This window comes from Cynocephalus volans, chromosome 13, assembly GCF_027409185.1.
Source record: "Cynocephalus volans isolate mCynVol1 chromosome 13, mCynVol1.pri, whole genome shotgun sequence".
Lineage (NCBI taxonomy): Eukaryota > Metazoa > Chordata > Mammalia > Dermoptera > Cynocephalidae > Cynocephalus > Cynocephalus volans.
In genome coordinates, this window is record NC_084472.1 from 28,402,147 (window position 1) to 28,422,676 (window position 20,530).

The 20,530-nt window shown below is 42.1% G+C and overlaps 1 protein-coding gene across 3 annotated transcripts in view; it reads right to left on the bottom strand.

Moving 5' to 3' along the window:
* Positions 1-1,143: 1,143 nt before the first annotated feature.
* The window catches only part of GAREM1 (GRB2 associated regulator of MAPK1 subtype 1), a 190,799-nt gene continuing 171,412 nt past the window's right edge, over positions 1,144-20,530 (bottom strand). For 2 of the 3 annotated variants that reach the window (XM_063076980.1, XM_063076982.1), the window contains 3 exons: positions 18,355-19,527; positions 3,915-4,081; positions 1,144-2,226 (listed from right to left, as the gene is read on the bottom strand). In XM_063076980.1, coding sequence (XP_062933050.1) covers positions 1,329-2,226; positions 3,915-4,081; positions 18,355-19,527 — 2,238 coding nt within the window. In that variant the 3' untranslated portion in view covers positions 1,144-1,328. The remainder of the gene's footprint in view (positions 2,227-3,914; positions 4,082-18,354; positions 19,528-20,530) is intronic. The other variant, XM_063076981.1, reaches the window with a different exon arrangement.

A 20,530-nucleotide genomic window follows, 5' to 3' on the forward strand; every position in this document is an offset into this window, starting at 1 on the left:
AAGAATGATGAGGATGCATTATATTTTAGAAAATCTAATCCTATTTAGCAAAAATTCTCAGAGTAAAGTCTTGGAATTCTTCAAATAAAAGTATGGTGGTAATAATGTATTTATTTGGAAGAGAGGGCAAGAAGAGGATTATGAAATAAACAAGTACTCTTATTGATAGTTTAAAAATTACTTAATAGATGTAGCCCACATAGTAATAAAAGATGGTATGTCTGATTTCCGAGTTCTCCGAAAGTATGAAGCATGCTGAGAACACCTAACACACTCTGAGAAATGCTCTTCAGACCTCTCGCCGTCACACGCCGGGGGAGGAAGACCCTCCAACCCGAGAATTATCGTTCGACACAAACTCTCAATTCTCCAGATATCAGTCTGGACGCAATATATGCCAAAAGGTGCCCTACAATTGGGTTAAAATCAAAGTTAATTCTTCAATATAGACTTCACTGATTTGTTCCAAATTTTCAGTGAGGAAGCCTTCCAAGACTGAGCTTTGAGTAAGAGGGTTCTGAGAATCTTTGGAATCATTCTGTCTACTCTTCTTAAGAGAATCAACTTAGTTAACGGTCCCAAAACCTCAATGGAACAGATGTTAACTAAAATATCAGACTCAAAGTTATGTTTAAAACATATATGTGCATTGTGTACACATATATACACATACATATATGCATATTGTTTTTTTCTCTGCTCAATAAAATTAGCAGCAGTTACAGATAAATTATCGTGGTCATAATTTGTATTACTTCTAAGGAAGTCATATATCTTCTATCAACATATGACTTTTAGAAAATGCCTTTTGATCGAAAGAGCCCCACCAAGCATATAACATTAAAGTGTCATTTCATATCACTAACATTTTCAGGCACAAGAATAAAACAATTAGCATTAAGCAATCCAAACAACAGAGCACGGAATATAGTTAATTGTCTAAAGTCAACCCCCCCCAAGAAGGAAATTGTTATTCAAAAGTGTTTTTTTAAAGATTCTTATGTCTTTCAGCTTTGGCTATTTTGTAATAAATATCATACCTTCTCACATAAACCTACTCGGGTAAAAATGATTTCTTGAACATGCCTCTTTTTCTTTTAGCAGCTGTTGAGTGTGGAGTGACGTACAAGGCACACCTCTGAGTGTTCTGTACAGCATTTTTATTGATGTACAAAATAGCCTGTTCACCATTCAAAAACGTAATCTGCATAGTAAGAGTTTCTCTTATCCCTATTTACAGAGAAGGTTTTTAGTGCAAAAACATGAAATTGTGTCCCAGATAAACATTCATTTATCTGTTTTGTTCCATGCTAGCTGGGGTTATTTGGCTATATTTTGGGCCTCCAGCCATTAATGAATTGCATTATTTTCTTCACCTGCAGTTTGCTCAATTTGAAATCCTCTGAGAGGATTTCTTCCGTTAGTTGAACGAGCAAATTCCCATCAATCTTTTCAGTAACGAAGAATGATATGACATCTTCGGACAAACCAATGAACCGTAATGACTTGGACACTTCCTCTATAGAGAGTCCCGACAGGTCAGCAGGTGGCTGCCATGGGGAGCCATCGCCACAGGACCTTGGGGCCAGCTGGAGGTGGAGTGGAGATGAGAAAGGGTAGGAGACAGAGAAGATGTCCTGCATGCCCTTTTTAGCAAAATACTGGTCCTCAGAGAGGTCTGGTGACCCGGATTTGGGGTCTTCCTCAGCACCATCGATTTTCAGAGGCAAAGGAGAAATTTCAGAGGCGGCTTTCTCTTCCACTAGTTTTGGGGCCCTAGGGGGTAAGGCAGGGCATGAAATACTCTGCTTTGTCGTGCCAGCTGAAAGAGTCTTCTCATCTGTGCCCTCCAGAGAGTAGCTGGCTGACTTGGGACAACCAGAGACACTGCTACTGAATTCTGCAGTGACTGAGCTGGGGGGGCTGACCAAGAGCTCACAGCCATCAAAATCAAAAGGTGCTGGGCAGTTTCTCTTTGGTGTGCTGGGCGTCTTTTGTCTAGGATAACTGTAACTCCTGCTTGGATCTAGCAGGAAGTCGCTCCTGGTCTGGTTCTCCGATGCTCCCAAATAATGGTTAGGCCATGAGAGCCGGGAGGACAGAGCTTCAGCAGAAGGACTTCCAAATGGGGATTTCAGGTCCATAGAGTCAGTTTTCACTCGGTTACACGGATAGCAGGAAACAGGAGCACTTTCAGAAGGGCTTGTGTCACTTTTAGTAACGCTGCTAAAACACAGAAAGGGAAATTAGTAAAAAAAAAAAAAAAAAAAATCCCAAGCCTTTCATTATCCATAGATGTTACTTTTAAGTAAAAAAGTGTAGTTATGAAAAACGTAATATTTCTTATCATTAATTCAATAAAGTGCCTGCTAATCTCATTGGGTTTCAGAAAACGAATCTTTAATAAAATACATTTGTAATTATGGACATGTACATAGTGATTTAAAATGATATAATGGAGATGAAACAAATATATATTTACTTTAGCTAGCAAGAAAATAATTGTTAGTAAGTGCCTGGATCTTTATGATGAGAAAAATTCTGAAGCCATGTTTGGGCTTTGCATCAGGAGGTGCCATGATTGATTAGTGATGTCTGCAGTGGGGGAGGGTGGAGTAAAACCGTGGTAAACAGGTGCCTTGTGCTCACCATCCTTGTGCTACAAACACATGACTACGTTATCACCCCATGACTCCATTCTTGTCCAAAAGTCTGAGGTAGGAAGAAGAGCTTCAAATAAAATGCTTATCCTTGCCTTGGTTTCTGTGCAATCGAGTAACATTAGCATAAGGAATTAAATCGAGTAACATTAGCATAAGGAATTAAATGTCCAGAGAAGAAAAAAATACGTGCAAAGAGAGTTACTTTCTTTCTTTTTTTTTTCTGGCCGGCATGGGGATCGCAACCCTTAGCACGGTGTGGTCTGCACCACGCTCAGCCAGCGAGCACACCGGCCATCCCTATATAGGATCCGAACCCACGGCCTCACACACCGGCCATACCTACATAGGATCCGAACCCATGGCCTCAGCGCTCCCAGCGCCGCACTCTCCCGAGTGAGCCACGGGGCCAGCCCCAAAGAGAGCTACTTTCAACTGTAAAGATCACATGTGGAGTGGTGCATTCAGCTCGGGGGGCCATATTTTAAGAGCGACAGTGGATGAGGCAGTGCTGTTAAGGGGAACATCAGGCAGAACTGAGGCTGTTTCTTTTGGAGAAGAGAAGACTTACGTCATAGCTGACTTTGAGTTTTCATGGAATGACAAAGAGAAGTGGGGTCGACCTATTCTTGTTTTTCTAGACCTAAGAAATAATTAAGTTACATAGAGATAGATTTTACCTTGATATTATGAAAGATTTCTTAAAAAAAACAAAAACCAAAAAACGATCGGCATTTGCCAACAATGGAATGAGCTGCACCGCAAAAGAATGAGTCACAGCACTGGAAGGATCAGAAAGGAGGGAATGATTAGCCAGCAGTAACGATCAAAAAGGGATTCCTGTCTGCGTGGAAATTGAGAGTAGAGAGCCAATGGGACCCTTCCAATTCTAGGTCCTGGTTGAAGGTGCTGTCTGCTTGTGGCAAAGTCAAAGTGGAAAGAACTACATGCTGGATTGTGAGAATCCATGGCAGTCCATGGGTTGTTTCCAAGAGAATCGAGTTGACCTTGATCACTGAATTACTCACAGATTCTTGTGGCATCTTTCTCTCCCAAGACATGGGCTCTTCCATCCTAGCTCAAAACCAACAGGGGTCCCACCGAGCTCTTCCACTAGAATTATTTTAAAAGACTGAAGAATTTCCTCTCCCACCACCCTGCCTACGTTATGGCTACCTTGAAAATCTTCTCAAGAACCTGTGAACTGGCTGATGAGAAGACCAGGTTGCAGTGGGACCTGGCAAGGAGACTTACATGTTGTGCAGCCCCGAAGAGTAGTAGGACAAGGTGGGGCTGGGAGAGCGAGTCTGTTGCCGCGCTGGCTTGACTGTGCGAGGAGGGATGGAGGGACTTGTGGACAAAGGCTTTGCGCTTCGGGGTGGAACAGGTGGGGCGTTCAGGAGCCGGCATTCTTCCCTGACCTGGCGCAGAAAAGAACACTCCAGGTTAGCAAAAGACGAACAATGCCACCCGGGGCCGGTGTGATCCTGTGGGGCCAAGTTGCTGCTCTTAAACAATAACAGTGCGGTTGTAAGCAAGGGGGAGAGAGGGCCGGAGTGGGCAAGAATGATGGTGAACACAGAGGATGCCAGAGATCACAACAGACGCCTGCCACACGCTTGCTGGGAGAGGTGGATTTCAAAAGAAACTGCTTGGCAAATGCCAGCTATTGCTGAAGCACAGCAAGTAATATGAAATATGGCAAGTTAAAGTGTCTTTAGTTAAAGAGTTAGTGAAATGTGAGGACATATAAAACAGAAGTATTGAGAAAATAAAGACATAAGGCATTCATGATCTTAATAGAGGATAAAACTCTCCTATTAAGTTGTGTTTATTCACTGTTAAAACAAAATTCAATTTGATCCAAACCTTAGGGCATGGTGGACTTTCTCCATGTTTAGAGCTCCATCTGAAGTTATGTTCAGGACTTCTCAAACGTGCATGTGCATGTGCACGTGAATCACATGGGAACCTTGCTACAGTGCAGATTCTGATTTGACAGACCCAGGGTGTGACCTGAGAGTCTACATTTCTAGTTCAGTTTTTTTGTTTGTTTTTTTTTGTCTTTTTCGTGACTGGCACTCAGCCAGTGAGCCAGTGAGTGCACCGGCCATTCCTATATAGGATCCGAACCGGCGGCGGGAGCGCCGCCCTCTCCCGAGTGCGCCCCGGGCTCAGCCCGAGAGTCTACATTTCTAACAAGCTCCCAGGTGATACTGGACACTGCTGGGCCACGGGTCAAACTCTGAGATAAAAGGCTGCAGAAGGAGGAATGAAGCAGCTCTCCAAGTCTAAAAATAGTACTTTTAATAAGAGCTGCCTCCAACTCTCTCACCCTCCCTTGGCTTCTCACGGGAGAGTACCTAGGTGACCTGCCATGTCCACGGCTTCTGCGAGTCTGCCTGCCATCACCCCAGTTTGCTTTCCATTCACTGTGGGCGTTTCAGAACACATTTTTACTAATGAAGTGGATGTTTTTATGTATTTCTCTGTGTCAGGCAGCAGGGGGCAGTTTATACCTGGTTCTGCTACTCTCCCGTGAACTGCCGAGGTAAAAATAGAGGTGATTCTGACTCTGTCAAAAGCGCTGTGCTTGAAATGCCCTCGCCTGCTTTTAGGCCACGTTCCCACCAATTTTTTCATCTCTGCCTTCAACTCCTTTCTGTCCAAGCGGCTCTGGGGTCATAAAGGCATTGAGACAGCAAACTCCCATTAGCTTTGGTATTGAGTTTGCTTAAGATGAAATGAAATGGATTCCCATTACTACACTGCATCTTCTACCACCTACACTGACTGCACACTGGGCCTCTAACTGGTGTCCCAGGCCTGAGTCACCCGCCAAAGAAAACTAGCACGTGACCACGGTATCCCGCCCCTCTCCCCGCAAACCTCAATTCTAAGTGAAATGGAAGCAAGTTAAAAAGTCTTATCTGCTGCATTTCTTACCATTTTAGGCTAGAACAAATATCTAGAGCAGCAGATTTCTTCCCCTACAGCTATATGCTTTCCCCTGTTGAGCTTTTAAAAAGGTGGTGGTGGTGGACAACTGCAGAAGGAAAGCCCAAGAGGAGATGAGGGCTGGGTAAGGATGAGACAGGATTGTTTAGCTGGCCAGGGACAGGCTCTTGCATCATTTTGGGGTCGTCTTCTCTGAAGAAGCCAGGAAACAACCTGGACCCTGAAGCTCTAGCCTTACACCCCACTCTCTGGCTTCTAGAAGTTGTTCTGTTATCTTCCTTCTGTCTTGTTAGGGAACTGCCCAGTAGCCAGCTGTATTTCTTTTCTTTCTCAGGGAGTATCTATAGAATTTAGGATGGATGGGTGTAACTTTATTATAGATGTGCTCGATTCCATTTGTGCTTATAGTAATAAGAATCATGGAATGCATAAGACAAAGAATCTGTCAGTTACCCTTTTTAATTTTTAAAATAAACACTTAATCACTTCTCAATATTTGGTTACAATGGAGTACGAGGAAAACATGGCTAATGCTGAATTCAATTTAGAATTTTCTAAACTTTGGAATTAGTCATTAAACATAACATTTCATTAGGGACCGCTTACCTGAGATGTCAATTATAATATGCTGGGATGTCAATTACAGTATGCATTTTAATTTAAAATAATAATGCAACCTTGGTCTTGGAACTCAGAAAAGAAGCCACTTGCAGTTGAATATGACCTAAAGGAAGTCTTTTCTTCCAGTTCTTATAACCAGTCCTAGGCACTCAAGGTCACTTAGAGCTGGTTGTCACCTCCTTCAAAACTGGACAGTTCAGAAGGACTTTCAAATAGGTTTCCCCCAATGCAGAGGGGTTGGTGGGGAGATAGCGAAAAGAAACATTTGTAGGCTACAAGGCCTGGTGAGGAGGTAAACTATGGCTAACTGGGAGTGTTTACAGCTAAACCTCAAAACAGAATTTGAGATGCAGAAAGCATTTGAGGTGGCCACATGGCTCCTGAAAGGAGTTAAAGAACTAATGTGTGTGTGCATGTGTAATTCTTACTCTTAGGAGAAGGGATGGCTGTTGGTCACAAGAACATGAGGCCAGAGAAAGATTTCCTTCTGTTGTGAGGAGTGGGCAGTCTGGGTATAATTATGTGAGTTCAAAGTGAAAGAAGTAGGCTTACTTGAAACTCACTTTGGAAAAAAGGTGGTAAAAAAAAAAAAAAAAGGCCATGCAACTTTAAAGGGAACCGTGACAAGAATTTCAGGTGTGATTCTGTCACGGCTTGTGCCCCATCAGGCAGGTGATGAGGGGCAGACCTCGGTGGGTGGGCACAGCTGAGGACCCCACAAATACATCTCCATGTGACTTTGTTACTTTCAACTTGTTGCTGCATCTGTGGTTGTTCCAATGAAGTCATATTTTGCTGCATTTCATGGGAAGAATTATATGCCTTAGTGGAATGTATGCATTCTGGGATTCAGAGTTTGTAAATAGCAAGGGTTTATTGTAATTTCCTATCTTTCATACCCTTAGAACGGTAACCATTCTGAATTCTATTCTTTGCTTCTTGATTTGATTCAACATGGGACATTTAGATCCAGGAAGAAGGTAGCTGTGCTTTAAATAAATGTTATATAATAAAAGGCAATTTACAAGACTGGATGGCCAATCACCCTATTTCTAGTTTTCCCTCACATCCAATTTCACTTTTAAGTACTACATTTTCAGCACGTTCTTTCTAAAAGCCTCAGCATGTGGCTTTCATCATGTTACTTCTCATCTCCAGTGGCCCCTGTGATGACTGGAGAGAGGCCAGCCTCTCCTGCCTGCTACTCAAGGCCCTCTGCAGTCTGGCTCCAATCCATCTTTCTAGCTCTTTCTCCTACTACTCTTCCTTATGAGTACACAGGCCCAACCAAAGTGGTGGATTCACATCACCTCAACATTCCTTGTACTTTGTTGCCTCTTTCTCTGCTTCAGTTTTTACTGCCCATCCCTGTCTAAAGGCCAGTTCCCACAGCCCAGCTCCAGCTGGTAAGTGCTCTGTGTGGGACATCACAGGTAGCCACTGGAACTGATCACCTGTCTCGCTCTGCCAGGATACTGTTTATATTTACTTACTCTCAATGTATATTTAATTAGCCTGGGAGCTAAAATGGTAAAAACTGTCATCATTGTTATTGTCCTGAGGATGGCAGAGTTTGGGGATTTGTTACCTCTGGCAGAAATATGTCACACAGAATGCCAGGTAGAGGTTAAAAGATATCACAAAAAAATGTAACAAAAAGGCACTTTTATTTTTTAAATGTTATACTACAAAATGCCTTTTATATTTTTGTGTGGAAATTACTATTGACAAGTCATTTGGGCTGGATGTTAGTTTTTGTGTGACACTCATATTAATGTCAATCTAGGGGGAAGAAGGGTGACAGGATACCTGGCATATATGACCATGACTAACCACACCACCATCACCACCGCACTCCGACAGTATTAGAGGGAAAAGGCTAATGACAGTATTCCTAAACTAGGAGATGTTGTGGCTTTAATCTATTACCTCCCAGGGTAATTACTATTCTAAAATGAGGGTATAATAGAATATATGGTGCCTGGTGGGCTAGAGCCTTTCTAAATACTTCCAATGCAGCACTAATTCAAATTAAGACTGAACCTCAACAGGCAACACAGGGAGGGAGAGGTACCATATTCTTGGGAATAAACCTCCAATGCTGGTGCTAAGCAGGGGTTGGCACATTGTTTAGAGGTGCTACCATCCATTGCATGTTATGGGTAACCTCTGCTTACCTGTAAGTAATATTGGTTGTGAGTAGCTTGGTTGTTCACAGAGAAGCTCCTGGCACCAAAGTCCTATTGTTTATAACAGGGTCAATGAGCACAACAGATTCAGGTGACAGCAAAGACAGCCAACTGCCATGTGTATCCAAGGCCTTGCTCCATGAGCAATTTCTTGCTCTACAGCTTTTCTGTCCAGCTCTCACATTTCCAACTCTCTCATCCTTTCACAGTAAATCTTTCTCTTTTCTACAATGTTTCATGATTCAATTCTTATGAAACATAAGACACCACCACCCTGGTGTTCACACAACTCTCACTAGCATTCAGATAGCAGATCACTAACACATAACTAAACAAAAAGCTAATTTATTGAAAGGTGGAAATGGTGAGTTCTGTTCTTTCTGGAATTGTCACTTCTCTTTGTTCTATGAGGCATATTCCCATGGGGCAAATTCAAGCGACTGCCATTTAACACACTGGGGGTTAGAAGAAAGGTGTAAAAGGTGCCTGTCCTGGGAGCTAACAGTCAGCATCACAGGCACTGTCTGCTTCCACTGGCCCTCAAAGGCTGAAGAACAAGACCATCACGTTCTCCCTTCCTACATATTCTAGGAATTCCATTTTGCTATTTATTTGTTCAGATATACGTTGACCGCTTATCTTATGCTCATTGAGCTAGTGTTGGGTATACAACAAGTAACTCAGGGAAGTAGCTGTGAAGTGGGGAGACAAATACACAGTTCAGATACAAATGCGTAAGTGTAACAACAGAAGTACCTGCCAGGGTTTGTGGGAACAGCATGAATTTACTCAAGGTGGCAGGAGAAGAACAAACTCACAGGAAACTGGCTGAGGAAGTCTTGAGGAAGAAGGAACATGAGTGTACAAGAGGCACAGAGGCGTGAAAGAACTACCAGAACGATGCTCTGTCTGGGGGCGTGGGTGGTGAGACAAACACTGGTGCCACTTGTCAGACACAGAAGAACAGGGTTTGGGAGAAACCAAAGAGTTCAGTTTTGAAAATACTGAGTTCGACCTTGACATTCTACTGATAGAATCTGAAGTTTTGGTGGCATCGAGATGCCAGATGAGACTCGAAGGGGGCTGAATCCCCAAGGGATGGGCAGAGAAGGAGAAAAGTCACCGCATCTTACTGCTCACAGAGCAGAACCATGACTGAATGGCATCAAGGAAGCCAAGGGATGGAGGACAGCAGGGGACAATAGTGCAGAGATGGAGAGATGCCTGGAGGTAAGGAAAAGGGCTGGGAGAAATTCACCTAATGTGACAGTTAGCAGGAGCCAAATTCCAGTCAGTCAAAGCCAGAACGGGAGGTGACAGTGGAGTTAGCAGGGGCAGATGGCTCTTCTCAAGAATATTGGCTGAAAAGAAAGGGGTGAGGCATGATAGACAGGGATACTAGATTAAAGGAGGCACGCCTACTTAAAAAAAATTTTAAAACTGGATAAAACTTGAAAAATGTGCCTGAGTATGCACATGTAACCTGGGGGTCCAAGTGCACTCTGAGTCCCGGGGCCCTGTGCTCTCCTTTCATTTAAGAAGATGGAGGGGAGAACACATTTTCCATCACTCCTTGCCTCTGCCATGCCATTGTTGGCCACGTAAAGCTAGAAAAATGGTCAACGGTAGCTTATCATCCAACAGCTAAAGCAAAGATGACCTAGTTGACTTTGGAAAGCCTCATGTTTCTAAGTGAAGGTGGTCAGCAGAGCCAAACCCAACTCTGGTCTATGGTCAAAATCAAACGCATCATAGAAAGGAACTATTTTCTCTACTCAATACACCATCCAGAAAGTTTAACTTGATTTCCTGACTCCTGGAATAGGTACTTCCGTTTCCTTCTCCACTCCCTGCAGCTCTAACTCTGGCTGGGAGGGAACTGAGCAAGGGCAAAGAATCAATAAATAATCTGTGAAAAATGGAAAACAGGGTCTTCTTTCTAAATAACCACATGTTAAAAATAAAGCACGAGAATTTGTTAATACTACAAAGCTCATTACTGCATGGTTGGAAAACAGGATTACATATAGATGTTTGGAGGACAAAAATTCAAAAAACTTAAAGTTTTTCATACACACAATTGGAATATTTATGCATGTTATCCATGAACTAATTTCTTCCTCCTGTTACATATCTTTCTCTGACACTTCCTAAAGATTAAAAGAATATAAGAAATAAAAGACACAACAAGTATTTATAAAACAGGATAGTAAGAACAGGGGCTTTTTGGTATAAAACAGTTTCTTGGAGCTCCCTACTCATCTTCTATGGAAGAAACAAAACTTTCACACCCCTTCACTAACAGGACCAAAGAGAAAGCTGCAGAAAGGTAAAGGGTACACTTAACTATGATATATTATTTGCTTAGCAGTCTTCAGATAGCCTTTTGGAAAAGAAAATCAATTTCACAGCAGCGGTTGGTCAACTCTTCCATGGAGGACAATGGATCCTGGAGATACATGCTGATGGGCACACACCTCCTTAGTGTACAGTATAAAATCTACTATCATGTGGTTGGGGCAGGGTGGGGGGGAGAATATCTCCCGTCTCAAAGATCATGCTGTCTGAAATTGTCAGCAATCACTAAAGAGATTTTGGAATACTTAGGTAAGATAAGAATCCTTTTGTTACCATATGGATAATGATTCAGAAAATATGTACACTATAGGTGAGATTGATCGGACTCACCTTTATTATGAATTTTCTTCTCTAAAAAGCTAAATTCAGGATAACACTGGCAATCCAAAGAAAGGAGTTTTGTAACCATGATTCCTTGAACTCTGTAACTTTGCCTTCACTGCATGCCCTCTGCCCTGCGTTTTACATTTCTTCCCACACTCTCTCTCCCAGATAACAAAATCATTCCAGCCTTAAGAAATCTTAGTTATAAAGAAGCTTTTATATAAAGAGTTCATAACCCTGTCACATAGCCATCAGTGGATATTTTCAGCCAAACAGAAATTAAAGTTTTATAATGACCAAGTGCAATAAATGAACCTTTATTTGATTAATTACATAGGGCAAATGTGATTTACAGTCAAAATCCTGATTTTCAGATGAATAAGCCCCCCCATCCCCCCCAAATTTTATACATTGATGATAAGGACCTAAGACAGACTTTTCTCTGAAACGGCCTCCAATATTCAAGCCTTAGGCAAGGAGGAGGGAGCAGGCAGCCACTTATCCACAGGCAAGAAGGGCAAGTTGTTCTGAAAAGAAGCGCTTGTTTAAAATCTAGGGTGCTTCCATGGACTCAGAAGAAAGCACATGCCACTGGGGCACAGAACAATGACCTTTCCCGGAGCAAGGAGTTTAATACATGATAGATATACTGAAATAGTATATAACCTTCCTATTAATGTGCTTTCATAAAAATGGTACCTAAGAGTATAGATTTGAAAGAAGACTTAGCCAGTAGAATATTATTATTATCTTTATTAACATTCGAATCATTGAGATTTTTGAAGAATACAGAAGAAGAAGAAAAAAAAAAAAAAAATTCTTGGCCTAGAAGGTTGCATTTAAAAACAACCTATATGAAATGGCAGGCAATTAGTTTCAAAATTACCAAAACACAATAATAATTTAGTCTTTATTTCACTTAATAAATGGGAACGTAGGTATGGCTTTCTTATAGAGTACTCCTCAAAAGTCGTAATTAAAATGAACTAAATGGCAAATGCCCTAGGAGACCTTACTAATTAGTGGAATCCTAAGTAAATCTTTTAGAGAAGCCATTTTGAAAAGTAAATAATTACTTCCAGATTGATCTTTTTAGTACTTAAACTTGTATATTAATACATCAGATTTACTTAAGAAAATCTGATCTTTTAATGCCTTTACTAATATTAATATGTGATAGAGGGAAAAAGCTTAAAGATAAAATATAATAAAAATTCAGAGTAGAATCAATTCTCATAGTCACTTCCCTCAGTTTATAAACATTTTTATAGTGCTTTCTTAACTTGGGTAGTCACAAGAGAGTCCTAATTCTGTAGGGTGGACACATCAGAGTTATAAGAGCTGGTGGCACCTTGGCCTAGCCTAGCCATTTCTGAGGAACGAAGTTAGTTATCCAAGGTAACTTCTCATCTTTAATATTTCTATATGGGTTTGCCTGTGATTATTAGTTTCTTGACACTTGTTTGCAGTCTTAGAGCTGCAAATGGCTTTTTCACAGGCACTCCATAGTTCTTCAAAACACCCAGGTTCCCCCGAAAGGATTATATATTATTGTGATCCACAGGATGTCTGTCAAGCATTTCTGTAGCTCTTTTTTTTTTTTTTTGGCTTATGATGACTACCAAGTTTATGATGATTCCATAGCTAGGTAACTAAAATATAACACCTATCTTATCAAGCAGATATTTTTAAAGTTAGATTAAAAGAATGTTTTGTTGTTTTAAAAATCAATTGTGTTTTTGTAATCTCTTAGAGATCTAGCAAAATGAAACCATCATGTGCACTTTTGGACGGTGAGGACAACTGGCCGCTGTCTAGGTACCAGGGCTCACTGTGCCCATCTGGCTGTGAAGGGGGACATGCTCATCCCCACACATTGGCCTCCTGCCTCTTTGGAGGGGCCTTATGCATCTGGAAAGGGCAACTTCCTCTCTCCATCCCTTAGTCAAGCAAGGACACAGGAAAAACCCTGTAAAAAATCACTTCCTATCTGATACTAAATTGGAATCCATCCTATATTAAATTATCGCAACTACTTATTTTGAGTGCTTACCAAGCGCCAGGGAAAAGTGCCAAGTACTTTGCAGCATGCAGTAATGCAGTGAAGAAGTTATTATCCCCGCAGGAACTGATTCAGGGAGGTTGAATATTTTGCCCAAGGTATGAAACCACTAAGTGATACAGGGAGGATTCAAATCCATGTGTGGCTCTTAGAAGCAACACTCCACACCTCTAACTACCTATCACATAGGGTGGCAGGTCACTTTTCTCCTGAACTCCACTGAGAGGGGAAATGAAGACTCCCAGGATGCTTGGAAACTTCTTCCTTCTCATCAGTTGTTCTGCCTGTCCGAGGCAGAGTCAGACACTGTACCTTATTTCTCTATAGTTACATCTGCTTCTTCAAGCCCCTACTGGACTAGGCCAAATCAATCTGGCATTAAATTCACCCTTTCAGTCTTATTTTTCTCAAACACCAGCAACACAGTGTGCTTCAGTAGAGGAAATTTATTTAAGATGGACTTCCAGCCTCCTAACAATGAGTGTATGCTACCAGTTCATCTTAGAACTCAATCCCTACACCCTGCTTCTCATAGGCTGTGGGGGCATCCCTGTGTATGACAAAAGTTAGCATATTCGTCACTCTTGCGGTAAAACTTGGTTGAAACCAGTGGTTCACAACCTAGAGCTCCTTTGGTGATTTTCCTTTCACCATTCTCAAGAACTGTTGTAATGTCAACAACCTACCAGGAGTGAATGCATTTTTTCTCTTACTGAAGACAGATAAAGGACATTGATCACTGGGTTCTGGGGACCCCAGATAGGATACTGCTGTGCAAATGGTTTTGTGACCCTGTTGCTATGATAACAATTTGTAGTTCACTGCACAGACCAGAGCAGTCTGAAGTCAAACATTCTATTTATAGAATTTCATGCAATATAAAGTCTTTCCATCATTGCTCTCCAAAATGGCATTTTCTAAAGAGGAAGGAAAAAAAAAAAAGGATAGTGCTTGAAGGTTGTCACTTGTAGAGTGTCCTTTAGATGTACCAGCCAATATCCAGAAAATTAAAATCATGAATAGAGGCCCACAATGTTATAAAATAGAGACGTGTTTAGAATAAATGTATAGATAATAAGAATAATCCACTCAAGAGGGACTGTTGGGTCTTCTGATCTGTGGCACCTTGCAAAATTTTAAAAAGTAAAAATGCCACCACTCAGTGGACATGCTCCTTCAGCTTGGACTCAGCTCCAATAGTTCTATAAGATACAAGTGGCCACATCCCTTCTAGCCCTTAAAACCAAGAACTGTTTACTTTTCCTTGGGACATTCCCGTTAAGGAGGGAATAGCCTCTCATATTCCAGAGAGGTAAGTGGCAGTGTTTTGTTTGAAAAATTGTATTAAACAATCTTTATCAAGATACAAGGTGACTAGAGTTTGATTCTAAATAGCCACATCAAGTACAAGGCACAGGAACAGGACTAAGCCATGTACTGTGCTGCTGAGGATTTCTGCGTGCCTGCACCTCGCCTCCCTGTTAAAACGATGGTCGAAAAGCACTGACAAACATAGCCCAGACGCCACCAGAGCCGAGCACAGGCACAGTGCCCAGGCACAGCATGTGCTGTTACTGAAGGGGAAAGATCTATTCTCACTTACACAGAAAGCAGTAAAGACCAGGAAGTCTGCTGGGAAGATAGCACAAATATGTCACAATTTAGGGCACTGGGACCAAACATGAAGAAGGGAAGAATCAGAAGATGAGCAGGAGGACGTGCAGGTGACGCAGACATGGCACCTGTAGACTCCCACACCACTTTCCACTGCCCCAACACCTCCTATTACTAAGGACCTGGTGGGAGTTGCCATCTTCCCAGATAATGTCACACTGGCCTTACTTGAAAGCTTAGTGCCATTTTTAATGATTGGTGGGACAGCTGCTAGACTCACGGCAGGGCTCTCTTCCAGGATTCACTCCACTGTAACTGTCCAAAGGAAAACTTGTATTTAATTCTGTGGGAGCACTTGAATTTCTGCCCCATTAAAGCTCCCTTTTGATAATTGCAAGCTGAAGCCACATCTAACAATTATGACGTTCTCTGGATCCCATGCACATCCTAAAAATGGAAAATTCATCTCATGGTCACAGAACCAATAAAAAATATGACTTCATTTGAAATGCCTAAATTTTTTTTAAAGTAAATTAAGCAATTTCAGGTATTTATTAAAAAATCTTTATGTTTATAGCAATCTGTGAACACTAGACACGCTTTGAAAAGATTCTCTTACATCATAAGAAATTACAGCTTAGACTAGAGGCCAAAATCTCTTCTCCTGTGAGATTTGCTTTTAGTTTCAAATTTAACTCTGGCGTATTTCTTTTAGTACTGTAACTGGGGATTTTTCAGTTAAAATTTACTCCCTGTTTAAATTGCTCCTTCTTTCAGTAAATTTCCATAACTAACCTCTCATTCTGTTTCTTCCTATCTGCCTTTTAAGATAACACCTCTGGGGCAGAAGTCACAAGTTGTGTACCTAAGGTGTTTTTGTAGGGCTGTTGGAGTTAGCTTGGCTCAACACAAACCAGGCTAAACTGGTTGAGCCCGCAGACTCTGCTGAGCCTGTGGAATGTCTGATGGTGACCTTTTGATTTCAGAGGGTCAGGAACCTCCGCCTCCAGGAACTGCTAAGGCCACCATTTTCTGAGCATGCAGAGTCATGGGGACGGCTTGCCCCTGTGCAGATCGCTGAAGGATGCCCTTGAACCTTTAACCAATCACAATCACCCAGGCCTTGCAGCAGAAACCACTTCCCCACAAATATACCTTCCTTCCCACTGTGCACAAGACGGATTTGAGATATGTATCTCCCGTCTTCTCACTCGGCAGCCTTGTGAATGAATCTTTTTTTCTGCTGAAAAGACCCGTGCTTTGGTGCTTGACTTTCGGCTGTGCACAGGCAAACTCCATCTGGGTCGGTAATAGTACCAAAGTCAAGCTCTGACCTCTTAATATTTATGTTCTTACTCATCTTTCAGTAGCCACAGAAAACACCAAATGATGCTAGTTTCCTAACTCTAGACTTGGTCACATCAATGACCCAGGGTGTGACTATCTTGGATGAGCCCCAGCCCATCAGCTGGACAACAAACATGAGTCCCCACTATGCCAAGTAAAAAACGTTCAACAGGACAAGTTCGTGTGATCATGTTCCTGTTGAAGATCAGGGCCCCAATCTTCAAATAACATCAAATATATGGCTGTCTGAAGTTGCCTCAAGTACTTGCTAGCAGATGTGTCCCTTAACTTTTTACCTGGCTTTTTGGGAACCCTCTTAGATATTTCTGGCATGAATACAAGGGCCAAGGACCCCAACACCACCAAGACATCTCCAAATATTCCATGAATCCTACTGAACACAAGGATCTCTGCTCTGTGCCCTAAGGTCCCTGGAAGATTTTCTAAGGAGCAGGGAAATGTCCAGACAGAACTGCAGTCTCTGGGGAATTCTTATGCCCTAGACTGAGCAGCCAGAGGTGGATCCTCTCTCAGGAAATCTTGCAGCAACGGGCTCTTCATGGACAGCAAAGCATGGTGCCTGTCACACACTGCTGCCAGACATTCAGGGCTGTCCGTGTCCTACTTTTCCGCCACACTACCCTTCATGTACCCTGTTCAACTGGCCCAACAGAACACCTCATTCATCCTTGGATGTGCTTAAAGCTGTCCCAGCTTCCATACCTGTGCTCCCGCTGTTCTGTCTGGAATGGCCTTCTTTCTCATCTTTCTGCACTTCTAATTCATGTATGTATGTTCTCTAAGCACATTTAAAATGTCAGTCTCCACGAAGGCTTCTCTCATTCATTCTCCTCCAACCAGAAGTTTGTCTTTTTCCTCTGAATTCCAACACTCATTCTCTCTCTCTCTCCTATTGCTTACCAACTTTGAACTTGTGTAACAGTCATCTCTTTTCATCTTTTACCCTCCTTATAACACTGCAAGGTACTAGGGCCGAGAGTCCGGGTCTCATTGATGGTCATATTTCCAGCATCTAGCCCAGGAATTCTAGAATTTTAAAACTGGGTTCTGCATAGGCTCAGCACTTTGTGTAGAAGTGTGCTGAGACCATGTGCTGGGGGCAGAGTGGGCAAGGGCACAAAGAAGACCCTTTGTCCCCAATCTGTGCTTCAGTCAGATGGGTTTTGATTTTACCTCTTCTATATATTGGGTTTTGTTTTTTTTTTTTTAAAGGATTCTACTACAGATAGAGAAAAGGAAACCACTATAATAGATACTGTCAATAAATGAACAGAATTACACCCAATACTTCTAGCACTTTTTCTTTTCAGATATAATAAAATTCAAAGATCAAAAATGAGTAGCAAAGGTTCAGAGTAGCTGCCAGTGAAAGAACGTAATAAAGCAGAGGGCCCTTCCTCCTGTTCCATACTGACCTTTTTACATTAAAATTTACAGAAGCCCTGTCAAACTCTGGATGAGATATATTTAAGGTGTTGAATAGAACTGCCCTGGCACCCAGTTCCAGGGTGTGTGTGTGTGTGTACATGAACACACCCACTATGCTTTGATCTCAGTGTAACTTCAGGGGTGGAGTGGGGGTTACAAGTGATGCTGATGCCTCCTGACTCCCCTCTGCTTCCCCTCCCACCCCCAACTAGATTTACTTCTCCTTCTGTCTTCTCCATCACTATAAATGGCACTAATATCCACTCTGTTACTCAGGCTAAAAACCTAGGAGTTTTCCTTGACTGTTCTCTTTTCTTTACTACCCATATCCAATTCATCAGTACATACTGTTGGATCTACCTCTGAAACATATTCTGAAGCAGCCACCTGCCCCCGCCAGCTTCTGCCACCACCCTGCTGTGGTCCAGGGCACCATCCTCTCATACCCACATTATTGAATCGCCTTTTTCTCTGACTGCCAGCTTCCACTCTCTCCTCCCTATAAGCCCTTCTCTAGGCAGCAGCAGAATGTTTCAAACTCTCCTGTTACAAACTCTTGAAGAGTTTCTAATCAAACACAGACTAAAACCCTAACTTCTAATGGATAAAAATAATCCAGTTAGCATTTATATTTCAGCCCAAATCAAACAAATTAGCTCATTCTGATACTCTTCAGTTAGGGAGTTTTCCTTTCTTTAAGAAAATAAATTAGTGCATGACTGAGCAGAGAGACAGGAAGACTGGACACCATTCCAAAACAGCAATGACTTACGGCTTCGGATTTGGGAGGCACTGGAGGTGGAGGTAGGGCAGTATCTGAAGACTTCACTGCTGCTCCCAGAGTCCCAGGGACAGGAAGAGGAGAAGTTGCACATTTGGACCGGACAGAACCTCTAAATGGATCACATCTGCTCTTCTCGCTCAGGGAACGAGTGAGAGGCGAATGGCTGGGCTTGGCTTCTTCCAGCCACAGCTCTTCATAAGGAAGTTCTGGCTTCCCTGGGATGCCTCCCGATTCTTCACTAGCTTCTGGGAACAGGTAGTCACTCCCACTATCACCAGAGTCCTGATAGGGCAGGATGTCATGAGGAAACGGGGCCCACTCTCCCCCCAGGTCCCTGCAGCCGTGGAGGTTCACCTCGCTGTTGCCATGGAGATTGTTGCCATACACACAGACTGAGAGGCGGTGGAAGGACTGGGTGAGCTCATCGCGGGCATAGCTAAGGGAATTGGGCACATGGTTGTGGCCAGGGCATCGGCCCTTCTTGGGGCTCTTGCAGTCCTCATTCCAGTCGGTTTTCACATCACGAACAGCCCGTGAATACTCATCGATGTCGAACTGTTCTTGGCAGATACCCAGCCAGTGATGAACCAGGGTTTCGGGCCATACCTCCCCCTTCACCAGGTGTTCAGGGAGGCTGAACTTGGGCACAGTCAAGTGCAAAGGGAAGTGCATGGGGAGGATCTTGTTGCTCCGCAGCACGCAGCAAACCACCACTGTCTTGGTCTGGATGTTCACAAACTTGTAGCGGTGGCCCTCCCGGATGAAGTGGAGGTCGTATGGGTTTCTGGGTGGAGGACTTGGCACAGTCACATTTACAGGAAGCCTGGTTTTCTCCACAATGTTGCGGATGGTGTGTTCACCCTCCTGCATCTGAAGTTCCAGGGGACTTCGTGTGCTAAATCGGCCCTTGCACTGGAATGGAAGGCTAATGCTTTCATTGGTCCGGTGGTTCATGCAAATAAGGCAGGGCATTTTACCTTTTCCCAGCTTGCTGATGGAATTGAGCTTCCCGATCTTTTTGAAGATTGTGTTGAGTCGTGATTTTTCCTTGAAAGTTTTTGCATAAAGGATTTCTGCCTGCCCCATTAGAGTGAGTTCATCCCCAGTACACAGGGTGATGTTGTAAACTTCTGTGTCTTCATTGCATTCACCTGAAGCAACCTGCAATATGGTAAATCAAATTTTAGGTTACTTTCCTTTAGACTATTCAAAGAAGTAAAGAAATTCCTATGAAGACACAAACACATATTCACACACAGAGGAAAATGCTGTGTTTTGTCTTAATACTAAATTTAGGCACTCCATTACTTTTATATATTTATGTGGTTAACAGTAACCACTTTCTATCTGAAATATTAGTTTAGACTTTTAAAAACACATTTTTCCTCTACATATGCAGAACAGTATCATATGAATAATTATTTGGGGACATTCATATTATCATTTCTTTTTTCAGTTATAAATAATGCTTTCATGAACATCACTGTAGAAAATTCCTTGGTTATCTTCATCATTGAAAATTTTACTAATTTTTTACTTTTAAAATTTTACTGAATTTTTAAATTTGGAATTGAGACAAAGGATTTTAAAATGTTTTATTTCTCCATTTTCTTTTTTTGTTTGTTTGTTTTTGTTTTTGTGACCGGTAAGGGGATCGTAACCCTTGGCTTGGTGTCGCCCACACCACGCTCAGCCAGTGAGCACATGCGCCGTCCCTATATAGGATCCGAACCCGCGGCCTCGGCGCTCCCAGCGCCGCACTTTCCCGAGTGAGCCATGGGGTGGCCCCATTTTCTTTTATTATACAAACTATTCATGCCCATTGGAAGAAATATTGGAAAATACAAATATAAAAATGAAAAAATTCTATACTATCTTAGCACTTAATCCATCAACAATTTTATATAAATAGAAACAAAAAAATGGGATCTATATTAGAGATAAATTCATATACACACAATTTTGTTGAATTTCTAACTATAATCTATCCATTTTCCCCTTTGTATATACATCATCAGTTGTAATATTGATCTAATTAACCATACCATTATCTACAGATGTGCTTTATTTATTTGAGTACTTCCTACTGTTAGATGGGTTTTTCCAATGTTTAGCAATTATAAATAGTACTGCAATGAACTTTTTTACAGTTAAATTATTCCTT